The sequence below is a fragment of the Microtus oregoni genome, unplaced genomic scaffold, assembly GCF_018167655.1.
Source record: "Microtus oregoni isolate MIOR12 unplaced genomic scaffold, Mior012 000001F_ref0000356, whole genome shotgun sequence".
Lineage (NCBI taxonomy): Eukaryota > Metazoa > Chordata > Mammalia > Rodentia > Cricetidae > Microtus > Microtus oregoni.
The window spans coordinates 14,217,520-14,238,168 of NW_024543060.1; the positions used below are offsets into that span (position 1 = coordinate 14,217,520).

Here is a 20,649-nt window from a genome sequence, read left to right on the forward strand (position 1 = left end):
GGGAGGCAGAGGCAGGTGGATCTCTGTGAGTTCGAGTCCAGCCTGGTCTACAAGAGCTAGTTCCAGGACAGGAACCAAAAGCTACGGAGAAACCCTGTCTCGAAAAATCAAAAAAAAAAAAAAAAAAGAGAGAGAGATTCGTGGAGTCGTCCCATCTCCATCCAGGGCTGTGTTGTGCTCATGAGACCCGCTGGCAACTCTTCCAAGCTCACACACATGGTGGGCCACGTGGGAAGGCCAGCATTGTGCTTGCAAATTGCTCATCTTCTCTTTCATCCTCAGCGTCCTGATGAAAGATGTGGAGGATCTAATCCGGCAGCAGATTTCCAACGACACAGTCAGCCCCCGGGCCTCCTCATCTTACTACGAACAGTATCACTCGCTGGGTGAGGTAAGTCACCGCACCGCTCCTCATGCCGTTTCAACCACGAGGAACTATCGAATAATCATAACCAACGGAGGATGGTACTTTGTTTTTTCTTTTTTTTTTTTTTTTAATCATGCTTAGGAACCAAAAAGCTACGGAGAAACCCTGTCTCGAAAATCCAAAAAAAAAAAAAAAAAAAGAAAGAAAAAGAAAAGAAAGAAATCATGCTTAGGTTGATTAAATGGTGGCAATTCATCCTTTGTTGATGTCTCCCCCTGGGAAGGTTTCCCCCATATTTGATAAACTGGTCCTACAACAGCATCTGTGTCTAGAGGCTAAGAGTCTCTCTCACTTCTAGGGCTAACACTGAAGAAAACATTGAATTCTAAGAAAATAAAGAACAGGACCGCTACACTGGAACTGCCACAAACATTGCAATTGCTCGAGTCTCTTTGGGCCAGTACCCGAAATTTATTCTTAATGAATAATCACCAGATTACCTCACAGAATTAGAGTGATACGTTCACTTACATCGAATAGGCTACAAATGAATAGATTTTATCCTTCTGAGTAGAAACTTTTAAACCAGCATGTCTTTGACTGGGTGCCTAAAAAAAAAAAAAAAAATGTCAGGATCCACATCTAAGACGCAGGCAATTTCGTATTTCATCTTTGAAATCATCTGCTTCTCCAGGTGCTTAATCCAGAACTCAATCTGCTTCCAGATCCTATGTGCCCGGCTGATGGATGCAAAGGTTACAGTTTTACATATTATTTCTCTTTAGATCTTACACCTATCTGCTCTACTTAGGCCACTCCCCTCGAACGTCTCTCGCCAACAATATGCGAGAACCGTGTTGCAGAGAGGTAGGAGTGGCCCGAAAAGTAGAGGTTGGATGTGACAATGGGACACCACTGACTCAGCTAGTCTGGCTGGCCAGCAACCTCCCCGACATTTTCCCCCTTCCCCAGTGTTAGGGTTACACGTGCATGCTGTGGTGCCCACATTTTACACAGGTGCTGGGGAACTGAACCAGGTCCTCAAACTTGCTCAGCAACCACCATAGCAACAGCGATCTCCCCAGCCCTGAATTTCTTTTTTTAAGCCTCATAATGCTAGCTCCAGGATGCCTGGTAGGAGGACCCCATGCACACAGACAGAGTCTCAATGTGATAAGCCTCTAAAAGGAACTCTGGAATGGGACCTGGTGGCTCAAAACCACAATCTCAGTACTCAGAAGGCTGAGGTGGGGAGATCATAAGTTTGAGGCCAGCCTGGCTTACATGGTGAGATCCTGCCACAAAAGACAAAACAACAAAAAGCCCAAGGCATATAATTCAGTGGTAGAGTTCTTGTCTATCGTGTGCAAGGCCCTGCATTTGATCACCTGCACTAGGAAATGAATGAACAGTAATGTTTGGGCTGCAGAGATGGCTCAGCAGTTACGAGCACTGGCTGCTCTTCCGTGGAACCTGGCTTCAATTCCAGCCCCCACATAGTGGCTCACAACTGTCTGTAACTCCAGTTTCAGAGGATCCATTGCCCTCTTCTGGCCTCCACCAGCCCCCAAGCGGTGCACAGACATATATTCATAGACATAATATCAAATTAGATAAAAACCAATAATTTCCAAGGCCACATTTTGGAGATTAACTCCTTGTCCTATGCTTCTTAGAACTGTTTCACTTTCCCCCTAATACTTAGAACTCAGCCAAACTCTGGTTTATTTCTTTTCAGCAGAGCAAACACTCCTTCCCGAGTGTTTTCAGTTCTTCAGTTCTCCTATCTGCAGAGAGTGGAGTGGAATCTCCTGTCCATAAGGAAGCTGCCTACTTCCTGTGATCAGGGGTGTCCTGTGAGCTTGTCCTGTGACTAACCTGTGGTTTCTGTTTTCATAGATCTATTCCTGGATAGACGTTATAACTGAACGGTATCCTGACATGCTCCAGAAAATCTACATTGGCTCATCATATGAAAAGCACCCACTTTATGTTTTAAAGGTACGTGAGGAGAGTCACTTGGAGTGTGAGATTGACTATGCAATGGTGTTTGTTATAGCTTAGTTCTACGTAGCATGAATAATAAAAATCCAGAGGCAGATATTGGGGTTCAACCTGATGATCAGAAAATCAAAGCAGCCAGCTGCTGGCTCTTACGTCTACCTCAGACTGAAAATGGTGAAACTGCCTCCACGAATCCTCATATTGAGACCGAGAGTGAGCTCTGTCTCCTCCCATCTTATATTCCTCTCTAGCGCTGGGATTAAAGGCGTGTACCACCACTGCCTGGCCTCTATGGCTAACTAGTGTGGCTGCTTCGCACTGATCTTCAGACAAGCTTTATATATTAAAACACAAATAATACACCACTATAGTTCTACTTTCCTTTGAGTTCTGGAAATATTTTTATTTCAAGTGTATCTTAACTTTAATATCCAGCTGCTTAGGAATAAGTTACTCCCCTTTTTGAGTAATGAGTTTGAGTGAAAAACCTCTCTAGACTCAAACTCACCTTTGTTCATGTTACATTAGACAACTAGATAAGCCACTTTCTGGGGGGGTCCAGTGGCCACATTCATAAAATGATGCGGGTAGTCTGGGCTACTCCTCAAGTTCTATCTAAATCACCACCTCCTCAGATTGGTGGGAGAGACTGTGTATCTTGAGTTGTTCTTGGACAAACAGTAGCCTAGCTTTTGAAAACCCGAAGTAGAGTTGAGCCACCATCCAGGTGAACCCAGAGAGCAGGGCAATGCTGCAGTGACGGCCTCAGTCACCACCCGTGTGGCTATGTGCTTCCAGTTGCAAAATCTTGTGGAAGAGCATTTGATTTTTAAAAGATAGTTGCAAACATAATTTCAGGATATGTAAATAAGGGTGAAGGGTTATAAAAAAATTAGCGAATATTTAGAGTAACCAAAACAAGAAGAAAAGAGGGTTAAATATTGCCATTTATACCATTCTAGGAGGGCTTCTTCCCAACCCTGTGCTCAACAATATCCGTATATAGGAGAGAGTAATATGGGCCCGGGTGAAGTCTCTTCTTTGAAAGAACTATGCCTAGGGAAGATCAGTGAGTGTGAATGCTAGAAAAATCACAGGCATCGTGAACATGATAAAATTTGATGGTCACACCTTCCATTCTGTAGTTCTGATTGGTCCAACCTTCTATTCTGTAGTTTTGATTGGTCACAACTTCCATTCTGTAGTTCTGATTGGTCACACCTTCCATTCTGTAGTTCTGATTGGTCACACCTTCCATTCTGTAGTTCTGATTGGTTACACCTTCCATTCTGTAGTTCTGATTGGTCACACCTTCCATTCTGTAGTTCTGATTAATCACACCTTCCATTCTGTAGTTCTGATTTCACCCACACTCTTGCAGCTCTCTACAGAGATGTAATTAATAGAAAAAAACATTTGCTTTAGTGGCACAGAATTGGCACATCCTCACTTGTAATAGAAGATGTTTGTAGCTGCTCAAAGACAACTTTGAATCAAAATATCTCAGGTTCAACCTGTCCTTCCCAAGAACTTTCCAGGACAGACTCAAGGCAGAGATGAGGCATATGGCTTCCTTTAGTGATTCAGTTAGTTAATAGGTTAATTCCATGGGAACCATCATGGCATTCCTACCCATGACACTTCCTTGTTTTTGCCATGGCATGCCCACCAATGACACTTTCTTGTTTATCATGGCATGCCCACCCTTGACACTTTATTGTTTTGTGTGCATCTTGCAACTGGATTCTGGAAGCTGAATGCATACATGGGGAAAATCATCCATCCTGGTTGGTTGCATCAAGTTTTACTCTTACTTAACTGAGGATGTACACACAATAACAGTTTCTGCAGACCCACAATGCTGTCAGTGTTGAGCCAACAGGCAATTTATCCCTAAAACTACATATACATAAATATGAATGAATGAATGAGTGAATGGCCAAGTGAGGCAACTAACCTGGACAAGTGAGGACTTTGACACTAACTAGGTGGGATTATCCAAATCTGTTTGATTAGATGGTTTGACTATTAGTAGCCATTTTTTCTTTCCCTTATTTAAATATTGCTAGCTGCACATTAGGCAAGGCAACTTAGGTAGGGTTTCTATTGCTGTGATAAAACACCAGGACCAAAAAGCAAGGTAGGGAGGAAAGAGTTTATTTGGCTTACACTTCCATATTGCCGTTAATCTTCAAAGGAAGTGCGGACAGGGATTCAAACAGGACAGGAACCTGGAGGCAGGAGCTGATGGCCATGGAGAGGTGCTACTTACTGGCTTGTTCCCTATGCCTTGCTCAACCTGTTTATAGAGACCAGAACCACCAACCCAGGGATGCCACCACCCACAATGGCCTGGGACCTCCCCCATCAATCACTAATTAAGAAAATGCTTTGCATCTAGTCTTATAGAGACATTTTCTCAGTTGAGGTTCTCTACTTTCAGATAACTTTAGTGTGTGTGTCAAGTTGACATAAGACTAGCCAGCACAGAAGCCTTCCCAGGATGGTGTAAATGACCAAAATTCACTCACTTTTCTTCTTGTTTTTGTTATTCTACATATTTGTTAGAATTTATAATTTTTCTTTTACTCCATATTCTGAATTTATTTTTGTATCTAATTTTAAATAATCAAATTTATGGGAAGCTGTAGAGTTGGCTCAGTGATAAAGAGCACTCTGCCCCCTCAGAGGACCCAGATTCGATTCCCAGCACCTACACAGTGCCTCACAGTTGTCTGTAGCCCCAGTCCCAGGGGATTCAGCATCTCTTTTGGCCTCTGAGGGTACTAGGCACACATGTGGTACAGACATACATGCGGGGAAAACCCATATACATAAAATAGAAATAAGGAGCAACATTTTAGATTAAATTATGATTGATTTTGGAAAAGTTCTTGAGAATTCTTTTTCACTGATAATCTCATGCATGTATATCACATGTTATGGCATTAAAAAACATCCATCCATCCCTCCCTCTCATTCAATTCCTCCTCTGTTTCTCTCCCTTTCCCTCCCAGTTTCATGTGTTCTCTCTCTGTTCCTCCCTCCTACTCCTTCCTTCTCTCTCTCTCTCTCTCTCTCTCTCTCTCTCCTCTCTCTCTCTCCCCCCTCTCTCTCTCTCCCCTCTCTCTGTCACTTAGTGCTGCCTATAGGTACATGTCTATAGGACCATATGCTGGACCATGGTAGACTTTCAGGGGCCTCATCCCTGGGTGAAACTTACTCTCCCTCCTTCAAAACCATCAGTTGCCTCCATCCCTGCAGGGATTTTGACTGGCTTGATCTTGAGAATCTGTCTAAAGAGGTCAAAGGTTGTCACTTTGTGAAAACTGATTCTTTTTGCTCCACAGAGTTGACACCATGTACTAGCTTTCTACCCTGTACGTCAGATCAAAATCCCTGTCCCCAATCTAATGGGACCAGTTTTATGAATCAACTGGTGATACATTCATCCTTTGGGGGGGGTGAAGTGAAGAAATAGTATTCCATAAAAAGTGTACCCCATGGAGAAATTTTGAGGGAGTTCATGTTCCCTAAGTCTCTATTCTTCCTGGGACAACTGCCCACCAGCAAATGGCACTGACCTCTCAGGAGTAAAGACATACTTAAAACAACATTTTTTTTTCTTCTCTTTCTGTCTGCACGTCTAGGTAGTGCAGGGGCGGGAATACCGGCTTCAGTTTCATTCCCAGGTCGCACACACATCAGACCTAAATAACTGCCCCTTCCATCTCACTAGCTTTTGAATTTGCTCTGAGAAGTTTTTAAGTAACACAGAGAACAGTGTACATGCAGTAAGGCCATTGGAAGGATGGAGGGAAAAAAAACCAAAATGGGGATATATTGGTTGTGTTCTATCTTTCTTATTTATTTGTTTATTTATTTATGTGTGTGCGCGCAGGTTTCAGGAAGGATGCCAAGAGCAAAAAATGCCATATGGATTGACTGTGGAATCCATGCGAGAGAGTGGATCTCACCTGCTTTCTGCCTGTGGTTCATAGGCTATGTAAGTACTCCCCATAGACCAGTGTTCCAACTGTATTGTGACTAAGCTGCATTTTCCCAATTCACATCCTGGAATTCTTAGTTCATGCAAAGAGACATATACTAGAAAATTCAAAATGCCTATTTTTTGGATAACACTATTTCACAATGACTGTACCACAAAATATATCAGTCAGAACCTTAAGACATCACTGTTTAAATCTCTCTTAACAAAGGGAATGCATCAGATGTAAAGCTATTTCTGCCTGTAGTAGGTCCTAACAAATGCGACACTCTTAACCACTGCCACCTTCTTTACAACCCCTCTTCTCCAAGAAATCTGAGTTTGTTAGGAGTCTCAGGGGAGACTGCTCCTGGGGAGATGTGAATCAGTGTCTACTCAACCCAGAATTAGAAGCAAACCCAGACCAATGTAAGGATACCGCTCAGGAACCAGTGGGTTTAATGGGGTTACTAACAGCGCTGTGGGTAAAGGGTTGCTTCCAGAAGCAGGGATGCATCAAAGCAGCTGTCATCACTGAAAGCCCGCCCAGCACAACTGATAACCACGAACGCTGGAACCCTCGTGCGCACTGCACAACTTTCAGGCAGTTCTCTCTCTCTCTCTCTCTCTCTCTCTCTCTCTCTCTCTCTCACACACACACACACACACACACACACACACATGCATGTGCACGCATATATCTGTAAATACAACCTGTTGAATTTTCATTCAGTGTTACTCAGATATGTATATATGTTTAGGAATGACCACTTGGAGCTGGATAACTTATCCAGGTCCTCATAAGACTGCCTTTTCCTTTCTCTGAAGCCATTAAAAGCGGGTAGCTTTGTGTGTGTGTGCATGTGTGTGTGTGCATATGTGTGGGCATTCACATGTGTGCAGGTGCCCATGGAAGTCAGAAACCTCAGATCCTCTGGGGGCTAGAGTTTCAGTAGCTGTGAGCCTCCTGATGTGTGTGGGTGCCGGCATCAGATGCTGGTATATGATCTGAGGTGCTGAGCCATCCCTTTAAAAGCCATCCTTTTAAAGTAGGATTTAAAAGAAACTTGTAAAAGTTAATAATGAGAAAAACCCGTTTCTTATCAAGATCTTTTGACTTGTGTTTAAGACATCAAACAATTCGAAACTAATACCCAAACCAAGAATATATCAATGTTGCTGCAGCATGACAATTTTAGACCAAAGCTTTCTAGGTGAGGTGATCTAACCAGGTAGGGAACATTCTCTGAAGTTCTCCTGCCTGTCTGTGTTTTTCATCATTTTGGAGTGAACTCTGTGGATGTCCTTGGACCATGCTGTACCTCTAAGCTGGGTGTGAGCCTACAGAAGGAGTGAGGGCCTGATGATGAGGGTCAGCACCTCAGAGCAAGAACCCACAGAGACTGCCAGTGATGTTAAAGCATGTGACAAAACATGAGGGAAAGAAACTGGAGATGAATTCTATGACCAGGAATAAGGACTATTAGATAATTGTCCAATTAAGTTTGGGTCTAAAACAGTGCTTCTCAATCTTCATAATGATTCAACCCTTTAATACTGTTTCTCATGTTGTGGTGACCCCAACCACAAAATTATTTTCATTGCTACTTCATAGCTATAATTTTGCTACTGTTATGAGTCATAATGTAAATACTGTGTTTTCTGATGGTCTTAGGCAACCCTTGTAAAAGGGTTGTTCAATCCCCCAAAGTGGATGAGACCCATGGGTTGAGAATCACTGGTTTAAAACAAGATTAGAAGTTCTGGTTACTAGGGATTTTTGAAAAGGAGCTGAACTATATTAGGGTTTGGTTTTGTTTTTTAATCTTTGTTGTAAGCTTCCTGGCTTTAAAGGGCATCCTTCCTTGGTGTTTGAAGGAGAATTTAGAAATAGGTGGTTCTTTTTTTCTGCTATCGTTAAATAGGCAGGTCTCTGATGACCCATATGGTGCCAGAGTACCTTAAGTTCAGTCACTTAAGGAATTGGTATTCACAACGGATACTTGGAGATTTGTGATCACCATACAGACCTGTTACGGGAGGGCAGATGAAGGCAGGCAGCAGAGTAACTCTGTGAACAAGGATACTGTGTCCAGGGGAATGTGTGAGCGAGGCTGGGAGGTATCACCTGCAATTCACAAGCACAGGGAAGAAAAAGAGCAGAAAAGCAAAGGGAAGGGGTGTGAAGAGAAGATCCTCAAAATCTGCTGTATGTCAACAGAAGCACAGCTGTAGTTAAATAGACACTATTAAATCCCAATGAACAGTTTCAAGTCCTTTGAAAACAATAAAAGAGTGGGGGACTTAAGACACAAAAATTACCAAGTGTTAGAGTGGTCAATTTGTGTTACAGTCAATTGTTGTGTTTGTTCACAGTTTCATTAGTCTTTGAAAATGAATTTACCTAGGATATAATTTTTTTTGGTTTTTTTGAGAGAGGGTTTCTCTGTGTAATTGCCCTAACTGTCCTGGGACTAGCTCTTGTAGACCACGCTGGCCTCAAACTCACCGAGATCCACTCGCTTCTGCCTCCTGAGTGCTGAGATTAAACGCATGAGCCACATAATTTTTTAAGAAGAGAAAGAAACCGTTACTCTTCTTGCAAAATAAATCTACACATCAAAAGCTATCAAACCACTTCTTAGGAAGAGAGGAAAACTCTTTTAAAACTGCGGCCAGGCTTAGAAGGACCTGAAATGAGACACTAAACACACCTGGTTTAACATGCAGGTAACCCAGTTCTACGGGAAGGAAAAGCTGTATACCAGTATTCTGAGGCACGTGGATTTCTACATTATGCCAGTGATGAACGTGGACGGCTATGACTACACATGGAAAACGGTGGGTGAAGGCAAAGGAAGCAAAATAGAGCTGTTAGGGGCCTACAGAGAAGCAGCGTGAATTATTCATGGGATCCTACACCTTGGTGATATGAAAAAAAGAATTCAACTATGGGAAATGTCAACCATCCATAAAAACAGATGTAATTGTATACCAACTGTACACTAACCCCCTAGACCTCCGTCTACAGCCTCAGTGATGGTGGCCGACTTTCTGTTGCCACGAAATGCCTGGGAGTAAAAGCTTAGAAGGAAGAAAAGTTGATTTTGATTCAGAGCTTCAGAAACTTCAGTCAATGAGGCTTGTAACAGGAAGTCATGGCAGGGAGCACATGGCGAGACAAAACTGCTCCTGTGATGATGACTGGGAAGCCAACAGAGAGACTGGGGGAAGTCAATGTCCTCTGCAAGGGCACACCCTGCAGTGAGCTCAGTCTCTCCTGCTAGTATCTACTTCCAGTCCCTCTTAATAATGCTGAAACCTGGCAGCCAAGCCTGTGAGACATGGGCTTCTGGGAATGTTACAGATCCCAACCACCCCACAGCTCAAGGCCCATGGTGTTTCAGGTATCCTGCCTTGTAGTTTACTCATACTATTTTAAAGAAAATCCAAGACATTGTATCATTATTTTATTAATAAACACTTCATTGTGCATCTCAAAAAGAAAGAAACTCCTAAAGAACAAAAACTCATTGTTGCAGTGGTGACTCGTGTCTGTAATCCCAGCAGTTGAGAAGCTGAGGCAGGAGGATCGCTGGGAGTCTGAAGTCAGCTTCAACCAAATCATGTTCCATAGGCTAGCTTGGGTTGCATTGTAAGACCCTATCTCAACCAACCAAGCAACCAACCAGCCAACACATCCCAACCTGAAAAGGCATGGTGCAGAGAGAGCAGAGAGATCACTAACATACACAGTTCATAGTTTTGAGCTGAGATATAGGCTATTTTGCTTTTCTTTGAAGAAGTTCAAGATAAGCTTGCACATGAATTAATTTAAAGGAAGCAGGGCTAAATAAGGCCAGTGAGCAGCTTAGTGGAAACAAATGAGTTTTCATACCTGTATAGGTCAAAAATCCGTGAGATAGCATCATTTTTATTTGGCTCAAGCTAATAATTTGAATGATGAGTGTGACTAGGACCTGGATGGAGACGGGGCTGTGTGAGAGGACAGCGGCAGAGACAGGAAGGTCCAGCTTGATAACCTGTCCCCATCTGGTTCCTTTAGAACCGAATGTGGAGAAAGAACCGTTCTGTCCACAAGAACAACCAATGTGTGGGCACAGACCTGAACAGGAACTTCGCTTCCAAACACTGGTGTGGTAAGCGTTGTTTCATGGTGAGAGATGCCCATGAATTAATTCACAGTGATTGCAGGGAGGTGTGTCTGTATGACAGACACCGGAAGTGAATGCAGTGTTGTGACTGTTGACCGGAGCCAGCAAACCTTGCTTTAACGGCTCCCTCCCGCTGCTGGCCCCTCCTAAATAAGGAGATTGGACTAGTTGGTTTTTTATTTATTCTTGCATAATCTTACACATATAGGCAATGTGTCTTGATTATATCCACCTTCAACACCCCTTCTCACTCTCCCCGAACTGCCCTTCCCCTTCTTTTCTTTCTCCCCCTCTTAATTTACTGAGTCCAATTAGTACAGCCTACATGAGGATAGGGAACCTACCAATGACCACACCCTCAAAGGAAAATGGCAACCTTCTCCCAGCAACTATCAACTGCAAATGTCCCCTCAGCAAGAGCCTGGTGACCTCTGGCCATATGCATGCTGGAATTTTTTGCTGGTTTGATCTTGAACAAGTGTGTCCAGCTAACCACACACTAACATGTAGCTAACATGTCTACAAGACCGTGTTTCAGAGCTCTCCTTAGCATCCTCTGGCTCTTACATTCTTTCTCCTGCCTCTCCTGCATCTTCTTTCCTGTTCCTTGCAGGGATTGATATAGATGGTCCACTTAAGGCTGAGGACTCAACAAGAACAGGTTTTTAAAAGTCTCTTCTAGTTTAAATTTTAAAAATACTTCTAAATTCTTCTAAATTAAAAAAGTACCATCTCAGACTAACAAGGAAGTTATCAGATACCTTGCTTTAACATGTCATGTTCCTCATCAGGACATCAAAGTCTAGGGCAGGGGACACCCTCTCATTTTCAACTGTATAGGTAAATGCTTGTTTTTGTAGCGTTTTAAAACATTTTCTTTTGTGTCAACTGTTACCTTTCTTAAGAAATTAATCTTTTCACGAGTAACATAAAATGCTAAGAAATGATAAAAATATAAAAAAAAATAAGACAGTCCCAGTGGGAATTTGTCATCCTTTGTTTTGAATGAACTGAGATGCTCAGTGAACATGGACTTGGATCATGGAAACAGTCTGCTCTCGGGGAGGCAGATGTAAGATCACCCTTTCTTTCCACTGCACCTAACATTATAGTTTATAATGTGACAGTTAAGAATGGCTGTGGGCCAGGAATAATGGGGTACCCCTGTAATTCCACCACTCCTGGGACGAGGCAGGCAGAAGACAGGGTTCAAGGTTAGACTGGGCCACACAGCATGACCCTGTGGGGAACTACAAACAAGCCCCTAAATTATACAGTGAGCTTCAATCCTCTGCCACATTGAAAATATTGACACATGGCTTGGTAAAATATGGCTCTCTGAGGCTCCACTCCTGTGAATTAGAGGCGTAAGGAGAAATTAGGGATTTCTAGAGGAACACAACTGATAGAATGGGGGAAAAGTGTGTGTGTGTGTGTGTGTGTGTAATAATATGTATATTTATGTATATATGTATATGCCCATATGTATACACTCCACTTCAAAGAATTGTGTAGAAAAATCCCTCACAGGTGTACCCAGCCCCCTGCCTGGGTTTTAGTTAATTCTAGATGTAGTCAAGTTGACAACCAAGAATAGCCATCAGAGCAGACTACCATACAAAGGGACACATATTATGACCTTGTAAATGAATTAATAAAGCTTACTCTGGTACCAAATATCATGGTCACAGTATAAGTCAAACCAATGTGTCTAACTGAAAAACAGATCTAAAAACTTATTTCCACCATCTCACTCTGGTTGAGGGTTCTTCTTCTTCTTCTTCTTTTTTTTTTAATGAATCATGCTGATTTTTAAGCTGTTCCGATCAGAAAAATTCATCTATGGTGACTAAGGAAATTGGTTTATTTTTCATCGTTTAATCAAAAGTTTGGAAACAAATAACAGCTGAGACCTTCCTGGTTGTGCTTCCAGAATCCAAGATGGCTGCTCCCAGGCAGTAAGGGAGACCCACCTAGGATGGTCTTAGCAAGCTGCTGTAAATACTTGACTTCAAAAGAAACACAGATGACATTTACTGGACATCAGAAATGCGTTCTTTTTAGAGCCTGCCCTTGTCCATTTCTCCGCACTTGCTGCACTAGAGATTTAAGGTGAAGCACAAAGCACAGAACGCACAACTTCTAATAAGGTCTCATTAACCATTTTGCTGCAGAGGAAGGAGCCTCAAGCTTCTCCTGCTCGGAAACCTACTGCGGACTTCATCCCGAGTCGGAGCCGGAGGTGAAGGCGGTAGCTGACTTCCTGAGAAGGAATATCAACCACATCAAAGCTTACATCAGCATGCACTCTTACTCCCAACAAATACTGTTTCCCTACTCCTATAACAGAAGCAGAAGCAGGGACCATGAGGAGCTGGTAAGCAGTACTCTTTTATTATAAGCATTTTAGAGACAAAACAATATTCTGTCCAAGAATCACAAAGGTAGGAAAACTTTGTTTCCATTAGGGAATAATCGGCAGGTGTGTTCCTCTACTAACTGCCAGGAGTCAGCTTGGGTCGTTAAGAGAATTCTAGGAATTGCCATTAAGATGAGGACAGGCACTTCATTCCCAGGGAATGGCCTCCCTGTGCCAGATAATCTATGGAGAGGCCAGGAGGGAGCTTTCCACTCGCCTTATGTGGTGGTCACTAATTTCCTAGGACAGCTTGCCTTTGGTTAACTCCTAGCCCCTCACTCTTTTGGGTGCGAGCAGTGAGAACTAATTGTGTACTGCCCTTTTCAACTCCCAGTGGTTGGTGCTGTTCAAAACATACCAGTGTCTACACTGAGACACTGTTTGGAATGTAGTGGACAATACGAGCCATTCAGTGAAGACCCACCTGGTCTACTGTCTTCTTCCAACGTTTTGGTTTTGATCCTGGATGCTCTGTAGAGATAGACAGTAAAGGATGCAGGACTCTCAAGGGGTTATACCCAGACTTAGGCATGCCCTTGTCCCAGGTACTTTCCAGACAGTGGAGGTGCCCTGGCATGGGCAAAAGCTGATCCGTGTTCAGTAGATCATGCTTATTGCTCTTTGTTCCCTGGCTCTCTTAACAGATAAAGAGCACTGGGTAGGCTATGTCTATCTCCCTGGGTAGGCTATGTCTATCTTCCTGGGTAGGCTATGTCTATCTCCCTGGGTAGGCTATGTCTTTCTCCCTGAGTAGGCTATGTCTATCTCCCTGGATAGGCTATGTCTATCGACCTGGGTAGGTAGTATTTATGACAAACACTTTTTTTTTTGCATTTTTTAAAAGTAGCTTGTTTGAAAGAAAAGCTTACTTGATATTTATGGTTTTTTTATTCTCAAAGGAAACATTTTAAAGAAATGTTCATCATTTATTTTTCTTAGTTTATTTATTAGCAGTGTGCATAGAGAAATAAAAGGATATTTACCATGCTTAAGATGTAGAATGGGTCTGTTTGCCTGACTTGGTTGCTATTGGCACAACTCCTTATTAAGGGCAGAACTCTGTATTCTGTCAACATTCAAAGAAGCATTAGGTAGGCCCTGCAATTAAGGATCATTTCGTATGATTAGAGAACTGGTGCATAGCGTCACAGACAGCTGCTCTCGTAGATGACACATCCTCATTACTACGAGCACGACAATGACAGAAGTCACTGCTGCCTGAAATGCCAAGACAGTGAGAGGGTACAATGAGCCCCATTCTTGATGGATGTATGTTCACTACGGGTTAAGAAGCAAGAATAAGAATGATATCAAGGGGCAGATGCCATTGCAACCAGGCACTGAGAGATTTCTATGGGCAAGGGAAGACCTCCTGTGCAGAGGAGATGGTGCTCCCCATGGAACATCCTCAGGGGACTACGGGAGTGGGGGCACAGTGAGTAGATGAAGTTAGCTTGTGAAGGTGTTTAAATGGCAGTCTACAATTTATTATGTAGATAACGAAGTACCACTGGATAGTTTTCATTTTATTTTATGTGTATGGGTATTTTGCCTGCATGTATGTCTGTGCACTAGATGCATGCAGTGCTTGAAGAGGCCAGAAAATGGCACTGAAGCCTCTAGGGCTGGAGTTGCAGTTGTGAGCTGCCTGTGGGTGCTGGGAACTGAACCTAGGTCTTCTGTAAGAAAACCAGTTGCTTTAAACTGCCAACCCATCTCTTTAGCCCCCCTAATTTATTTTTATCTTTTTCTTACATTTATTCATTTAGTGTATGTGTGTGCTTGTGGGTGTGCCCACACACATAAAAGTATACATGCCACAGCACATGTGTGGAGTTCAGAGGACAACTTGCAGGGGTTGGTTCTCTTCTTTTACTATCTGGGTCTAGAGATTAAACTCGGGTTGTCAGGCTTGGTGGCAACAGCCTTTTCTCACTCATAGAGCCATCCCATTGGCTCCTACAACCACTGTTTTGCATAAAAAAACTGGCATAACGAAACAGCCATGGATATTCCTCCGGGTCCTCAAGCAACTGATAGTATCATGATGCTAGCTCCAGTTTTAGAAAAGTGTTACGTGAGAACTTTCAGAAACCATTTCTAGGGGTTGGGATCACATATAGTGGCGCCTGCTTCATATCAGGGGCATAGCCCTTCATTTGACAAATACACAACCATTTGTGAAAGGCAAATTATGCATGCACTTTAGAGAAGCGAAATTTAAAGTCTGGTGAAAATTTTAACTAGGAATGGGATAGCTCCCAGTATTATAAATATCTAGTTCATTTAACATAATAAATTAATTCCTGAAAAGCTATGTCAGGTTTTTAAAATGTAAATTAAAGAAAACATTTGATGTATTGGCAGAGGTTTTTTCCCCCCTTTAAATCACTCAGTTGTGATTGCCATAGAGGGAAAAGCATTTTTTAAGTTAATGTATTCTTTTTAATTTAATTTTTGGATAAATCCTCTGTGTCTCTGTCTCTCCCTCTCCCACACACACACACTTGGATTCAATTAGTGTGATTATGATTATGTTTGTTTAGAAAGTTCAATCCCTTCTGTTTCAAAGCTGCAGATTGATCACCATCTCTATCCTATTGCTTCTAGTCTCTAGTAGCCAGCGAAGCAGCTCACGCCATTGAAAGTATTAATAGAAACACCAGGTATACGTACGGCAGTGGCTCAGAAAGTCTATGTAAGTATTCCTCCTCTCTCCTCTCACCCCTTCTTTCCTTCCTTCTCCTCCTGTTCCTCCTATTCCATGTCTGCATTCTATTTGCTGTGTTGGGGATGACGCCCATGGCCTTAGGTACCCTGGACAGCCACATCGGTGTTGAGGGTCATCCTCAGTGTGGCATTTCTTCTAGAGAGCTCAGACCAGGAAGCACAGCCGAGACATCAATTCAGTTTTCTTGTGTAGGTTTAGACAACAAAAGAAGCCAAGTGGTACTTAAGATGTGAAACTTATCACAATAGAGTGGGGGTTACGGAACTAGTAATCAAACCAATTACTACACGAAGAAGAAAAGTCCATACAGGGCCAGAGGAACGTGTAAGAGCCAACAGCTATTGTGAGATATATAACTCCAGAAGATGCCATTTACTGTGCACGCTTTTTAGTGACAGCCTGTTTCTGACTCACAGAGAGAGCCTGATTGTGGCAAACTCAACAAGTGTTTTTGACCCATTTCTGTTGTAAGATATTTATTGAGAAACTCCTGCATAGGTGATCAATAATTGGTTCTGTTTTTCTGAAACTGAGGGATAGATGGGTATCATGTGACATAATTCCTGGGGAGATGGGAACAAATGTCTGCTCATTCCCGATAGGGGATCTAACAACAAACCAAAGGAGAGATAACACCTTTGTCCGGTCTGGTGAGCCAAACAGTTTGGGAGTGCTTACAGAAATATGGGTGAGGGGTTACTTACAGGAGCATCAATGACTCAAAGGCAACAAAATCACCAGAACCCACCCCAGCATGGGTGATGGCTTAGGGAAACAGGAATCCTAGAGCACGCTGCTGGAACATTGTATCTAGGAGAAGATTGATACACAAAAGGATAGATTAAGAGTATAAAACAAACATGTAAACCAATGTCATCAAACTATAACTCAGTGACCAAGCCTAGGTCACTACACGTTTTCATAGCCTTTGAACTAAGAATGTTTTTTCCATTTTTTTTAAATGTTTGAAAAACCATGAAAATAGTTAAATTTTGACACATCAAAATTATATGAAATTCAGATTTATTTCCATGAATAGTTCTATTGGAACACAGCAGGGCTCATTAATTTGCATATTATCTATGGCAGCTTTCATGACAGCCAAGATAATTGCAACAGAGACCAGATGGCTCACAAAACATAAACTATTTCCTATCCTTTTTCAGAAAAAAAGTCTTGCCAACTCCTGATGCAAACAAATGGTAAAATAGCATACAATTTCCCTTAGTGATTTCAAGAAAATAAAATGGACTTTAGATTTGAGGATTATTGCAGCTGAGAGAAGCTGCTTGGCTAATGTGGCCTGGCAAGGCAGTCCTTGGGGAATTATTAAGTAGCTGTTAATACACAGATGATAGTGTAATGTGTTGTATAAAGGCATGGTAAAGCTTTGGAGGCAGTAGAGTGAAAGCTCATGGTCTTACTTAATAAGTATGTTTGACACAAGGCTATAACAACAGTGGCATCCAAATTCTTTTCAATACCCCTTTAAGTATCAAAATTTTTGTTAGCAGGAAGTCCAAGCTCTCTTCTTTGTCTTCAATCATCCCTGGGGCTGTCTATCAGATTGGGCCACATACTTCTGTCCTTCGGTGTCATTGGCCCATTGGATGCCTTTGTTGACCTAGACCATCTTCAACACTCATTCACCCGAGATGCATCTCCCTTCCCTCCCTCCTTCTCTCCCTCCCTCCCTCCCTCCCTCCCTCTCCTCTCCTCTCCTCTCATCTCCCTCTCCCTCCCTCCCTCCCTCCCTCTCCCCCTGCCCTCTTTGTGCAAGCACAGGATAAACCTGGAACCATAAATGATAGGCATTTGTTGATAGTAATTATCAGAATACTTATGGATGGCTGAATGCATCCACTGTTTATGGATATTTAAAAATATTAGAAAGTGTGCATAAACCATCTATAATACCAGCAGTCAGGAGATGAAGCAGGAGGACCAAGAGTTCTGAGACATTCTGGGTTATATTGAGAGTTTGAGGTCAGCCTGGGCTACATGAGATTCTGTCTCAAAAAAAAAGTGTAAGTAATGCTTCAGTTCACAAACCTTACAAGCAATCCTAGCACATGCAGAAAGAGACACATTATATAATTGCTTAATTGGAAAACTTTAGGAAATCAACCAAAGGTATTAGTAGCATAGTTGTAAAGCAGTTGATGAGGCACTAAATATATGCAGATATACATTTCATATACGTAGAAGTAACCAGGCAGGAAAGAAAAGTAAGGCATGGTGGCACACCGCTGTGATCGCTACACTTTGGAGTGCTAAGTCTGGAAGATCACTAGCTTGAGCTAAACTTGAGCTATAGAGTGAGTTGTAGTCCAGCCTGGGCTAGGTAGTCAGATCTGTCGCAAAAACTCACCCCCCCCCACACACAGAGTAGATCCGACTGCCTGCTACAGCGTGCATGAATATATATGTGTGCAAGCATACGCATACATACATATGGGTTGTTAAATACATGGATGTGTATACATAAACACAATAAATCTGTGGCACTTACAAAAATCTAAAACTTTCACTGAAAGATAAATAACAGGAGAATTCTTTATGTTTTGGGCAACAGGAAAATATTATTAAAATTTTCCTAAATTGATTTGTATTGGTGCAATTCCATGCACACTCAAATGATTTTGAAGGAAGTCTAAAAGCTTTCCGATGTGGAAGGAATATTGAAATTTTCCGAAATTGATGTGTGTATTTAGTACAATTTCATGAGTACTGACATGACTGTGAAGTTCATTTGGAAGGATACATTTGAGAGATGAATTTGTAAAATGCTGAAAGTAAAAAGCCAATAAGGAACAATTTGCCCCACTGATGTACTGAAGCGTGTTATAAGCACAGGATATTAGTATAGTGTGGAACTGAGCCTGGAAGAGACAGATCATTAAAAGGAAATAATGGGCACAGAAAGATATTCAAGTCTATCAGGAGACATTCAAGTCCTAAAGGAGACATTCAAGTCAGTTGAATCGTTTAATTATTAGCCCTAGAAACACTGCCAAATAACTAAGAAGAAAAACTGAATTACGCCAGGTGGTAGTGGTACAACTTTAATCCTAGCACTCAAGAAGCAGAGGCAGGTGGATGGATCTCTATGAGTTTGAGGCCAGCCTGGTCTAAAAAGAGAGTTCCAGGAGAGCCAAAGCTGTTACACAGAGGAAACCCTATCTTGAAAAAAAATCACAAAGCAAAACAGAACAAACAAACAAGAACCCATCAACCAAACAAACAGAAAACTAAATGGAATTATTAATATATCTTTCACTGAAATAAACGTCAAATCGATCAGATATTAAAGTACAAAAGACCCGCCATAAGCTAAAAACTTGAGTAAGAAAAACTTTACAAGTTGCACGGATCTAATAACATTAACACTGTTCTTATAAACAATATGTGTAAGCAAGGAAATTGATAGAAAACTGTAAGATGAACAATAAATTTATAAAGCATGCAATTCACTGATAAAAGAAATCTAAATCAAAGACAATAGTTTTTTTTTCTCAGAAAATTGTCAAGATGCACGGTTCTCACCAATGGTGCAGGAGCCGGCAGTGAGGGTACTCACACGCTGTTAGGAGGAATAGGTTTTGAATAATGCTTGGTAACCAGTGTGGTAACTGTTAAAAGGCACACAACCTTAGACAAGTAGTTCTACCTCTAGAAAATATTCTGAACTAATAAACATTGATTTATCAACAACGGTGCTCACTCTAAAGAAACTAAGTTATTTACCAACAAAATTATTTAAAACAATCACATGTAGCTTTTCAATGCAATTCTATAAAACCAGTAAAAATGATGTAGATGCAAACTCAGTAATGATACATTTGGAAACGTTGCAACAATTACCTCTAGAAATTTTACAAAATAGCAGGCAGGCATCATGTGACTTTATATAATAAAAATTAAGACAGAAAATTCATGCTCTGTAAAATGCACTAAACTGTTTTTTAAAAATTTATTTAACTTTATTTTATGTGCATTGGTACAAAGGTGTCAGAGCCCCTGGAGCTGGAGTTACAGACAGTTGTGAGCTGTCATGTGGATGCTGGGAATTGAACCTGAGTCCTCTGGAAGAGCGGCCAGAGCTTTTAACCTCTAAGAAGTCTCTCCAGCCCCTGCACTAAACTGTTATTGGCACTTACTGATCCTTGGTCAGATTTATGTGGAGTTCTGGGGCAACATTTGTTTTCTTTCTTATGTTTTCTTTTCAATGTCCACAACTTTCAGATAAGAAATTTAGGTAGCTTAATCAGAAGAAAGCAAAGTTATTTTCAGTTCTACAAAAAGAAATTGTTGTTAATTGAGTTGAAACAAATAAAATTAAAAAATATTCTCTTTTGTCTTCTTTTAGACCTAGCTCCTGGAGGTTCTGATGATTGGATCTATGATTTGGGCATCAAATACTCATTTACTATTGAACTTCGAGATAAAGGCAGATATGGATTCTTGCTGCCTGAGAGATACATCAAACCCACTTGTGCAGAAGCTCTGGCAGCAGTCTCCAAAATAGCTTGGCATGTCATCAGGAACGTTTAATGTCCTTGCCTCTGCTCTGCGTGGTTTTATTTTATATCAAATTATTGAACTAGCTTCTCAGTTTAAACAGGTTCCTTTGTTTTGTCAAAGAATAAAAATACATAGCACTTTGATCTTAAGGATGACAATGGTTCATGTGTATTTTAATCTTCTTATTGTAAGGGGCTAGGAATTGATTCCCAACTCCCTCACCCCCTGATTTACAATGACCAGCTATTTTAAGCAGTTTTAAGACTTATTATTGTGTGTGTGTGTGTGTGTGTGCGTGTGTGTGCCCTTGAGCAAGTTTAAGCACCTAGTTCGCGCTGGACCCCAGAGAAAGCGCTGTGTCCACTGTTGTTGAAGTTACAGAAGGTTATTAGCAGCCATATGGGTACTGGAAACCAAACGCAGTCTCTGTAAGAGCAGCAA

The 20,649-nt window shown here is 41.7% G+C and overlaps 1 protein-coding gene across 1 annotated transcript in view; it reads left to right on the plus strand.

Annotated features, from left to right (window-relative positions):
- Cpb2 (carboxypeptidase B2) overlaps nt 1-20,357 on the plus strand; it is a 38,207-nt gene extending 17,850 nt beyond the window's left edge. The window contains exons 4-11 of the mRNA XM_041671912.1: nt 283-391; nt 2,267-2,368; nt 6,273-6,377; nt 9,090-9,200; nt 10,426-10,519; nt 12,709-12,911; nt 15,564-15,651; nt 20,054-20,357. Of these exons, the coding sequence (XP_041527846.1) occupies nt 283-391; nt 2,267-2,368; nt 6,273-6,377; nt 9,090-9,200; nt 10,426-10,519; nt 12,709-12,911; nt 15,564-15,651; nt 20,054-20,238 (997 nt within the window). The 3' untranslated portion in view covers nt 20,239-20,357. The remainder of the gene's footprint in view (nt 1-282; nt 392-2,266; nt 2,369-6,272; nt 6,378-9,089; nt 9,201-10,425; nt 10,520-12,708; nt 12,912-15,563; nt 15,652-20,053) is intronic.
- The last annotated feature ends 292 nt before the right edge of the window (nt 20,358-20,649 follow it).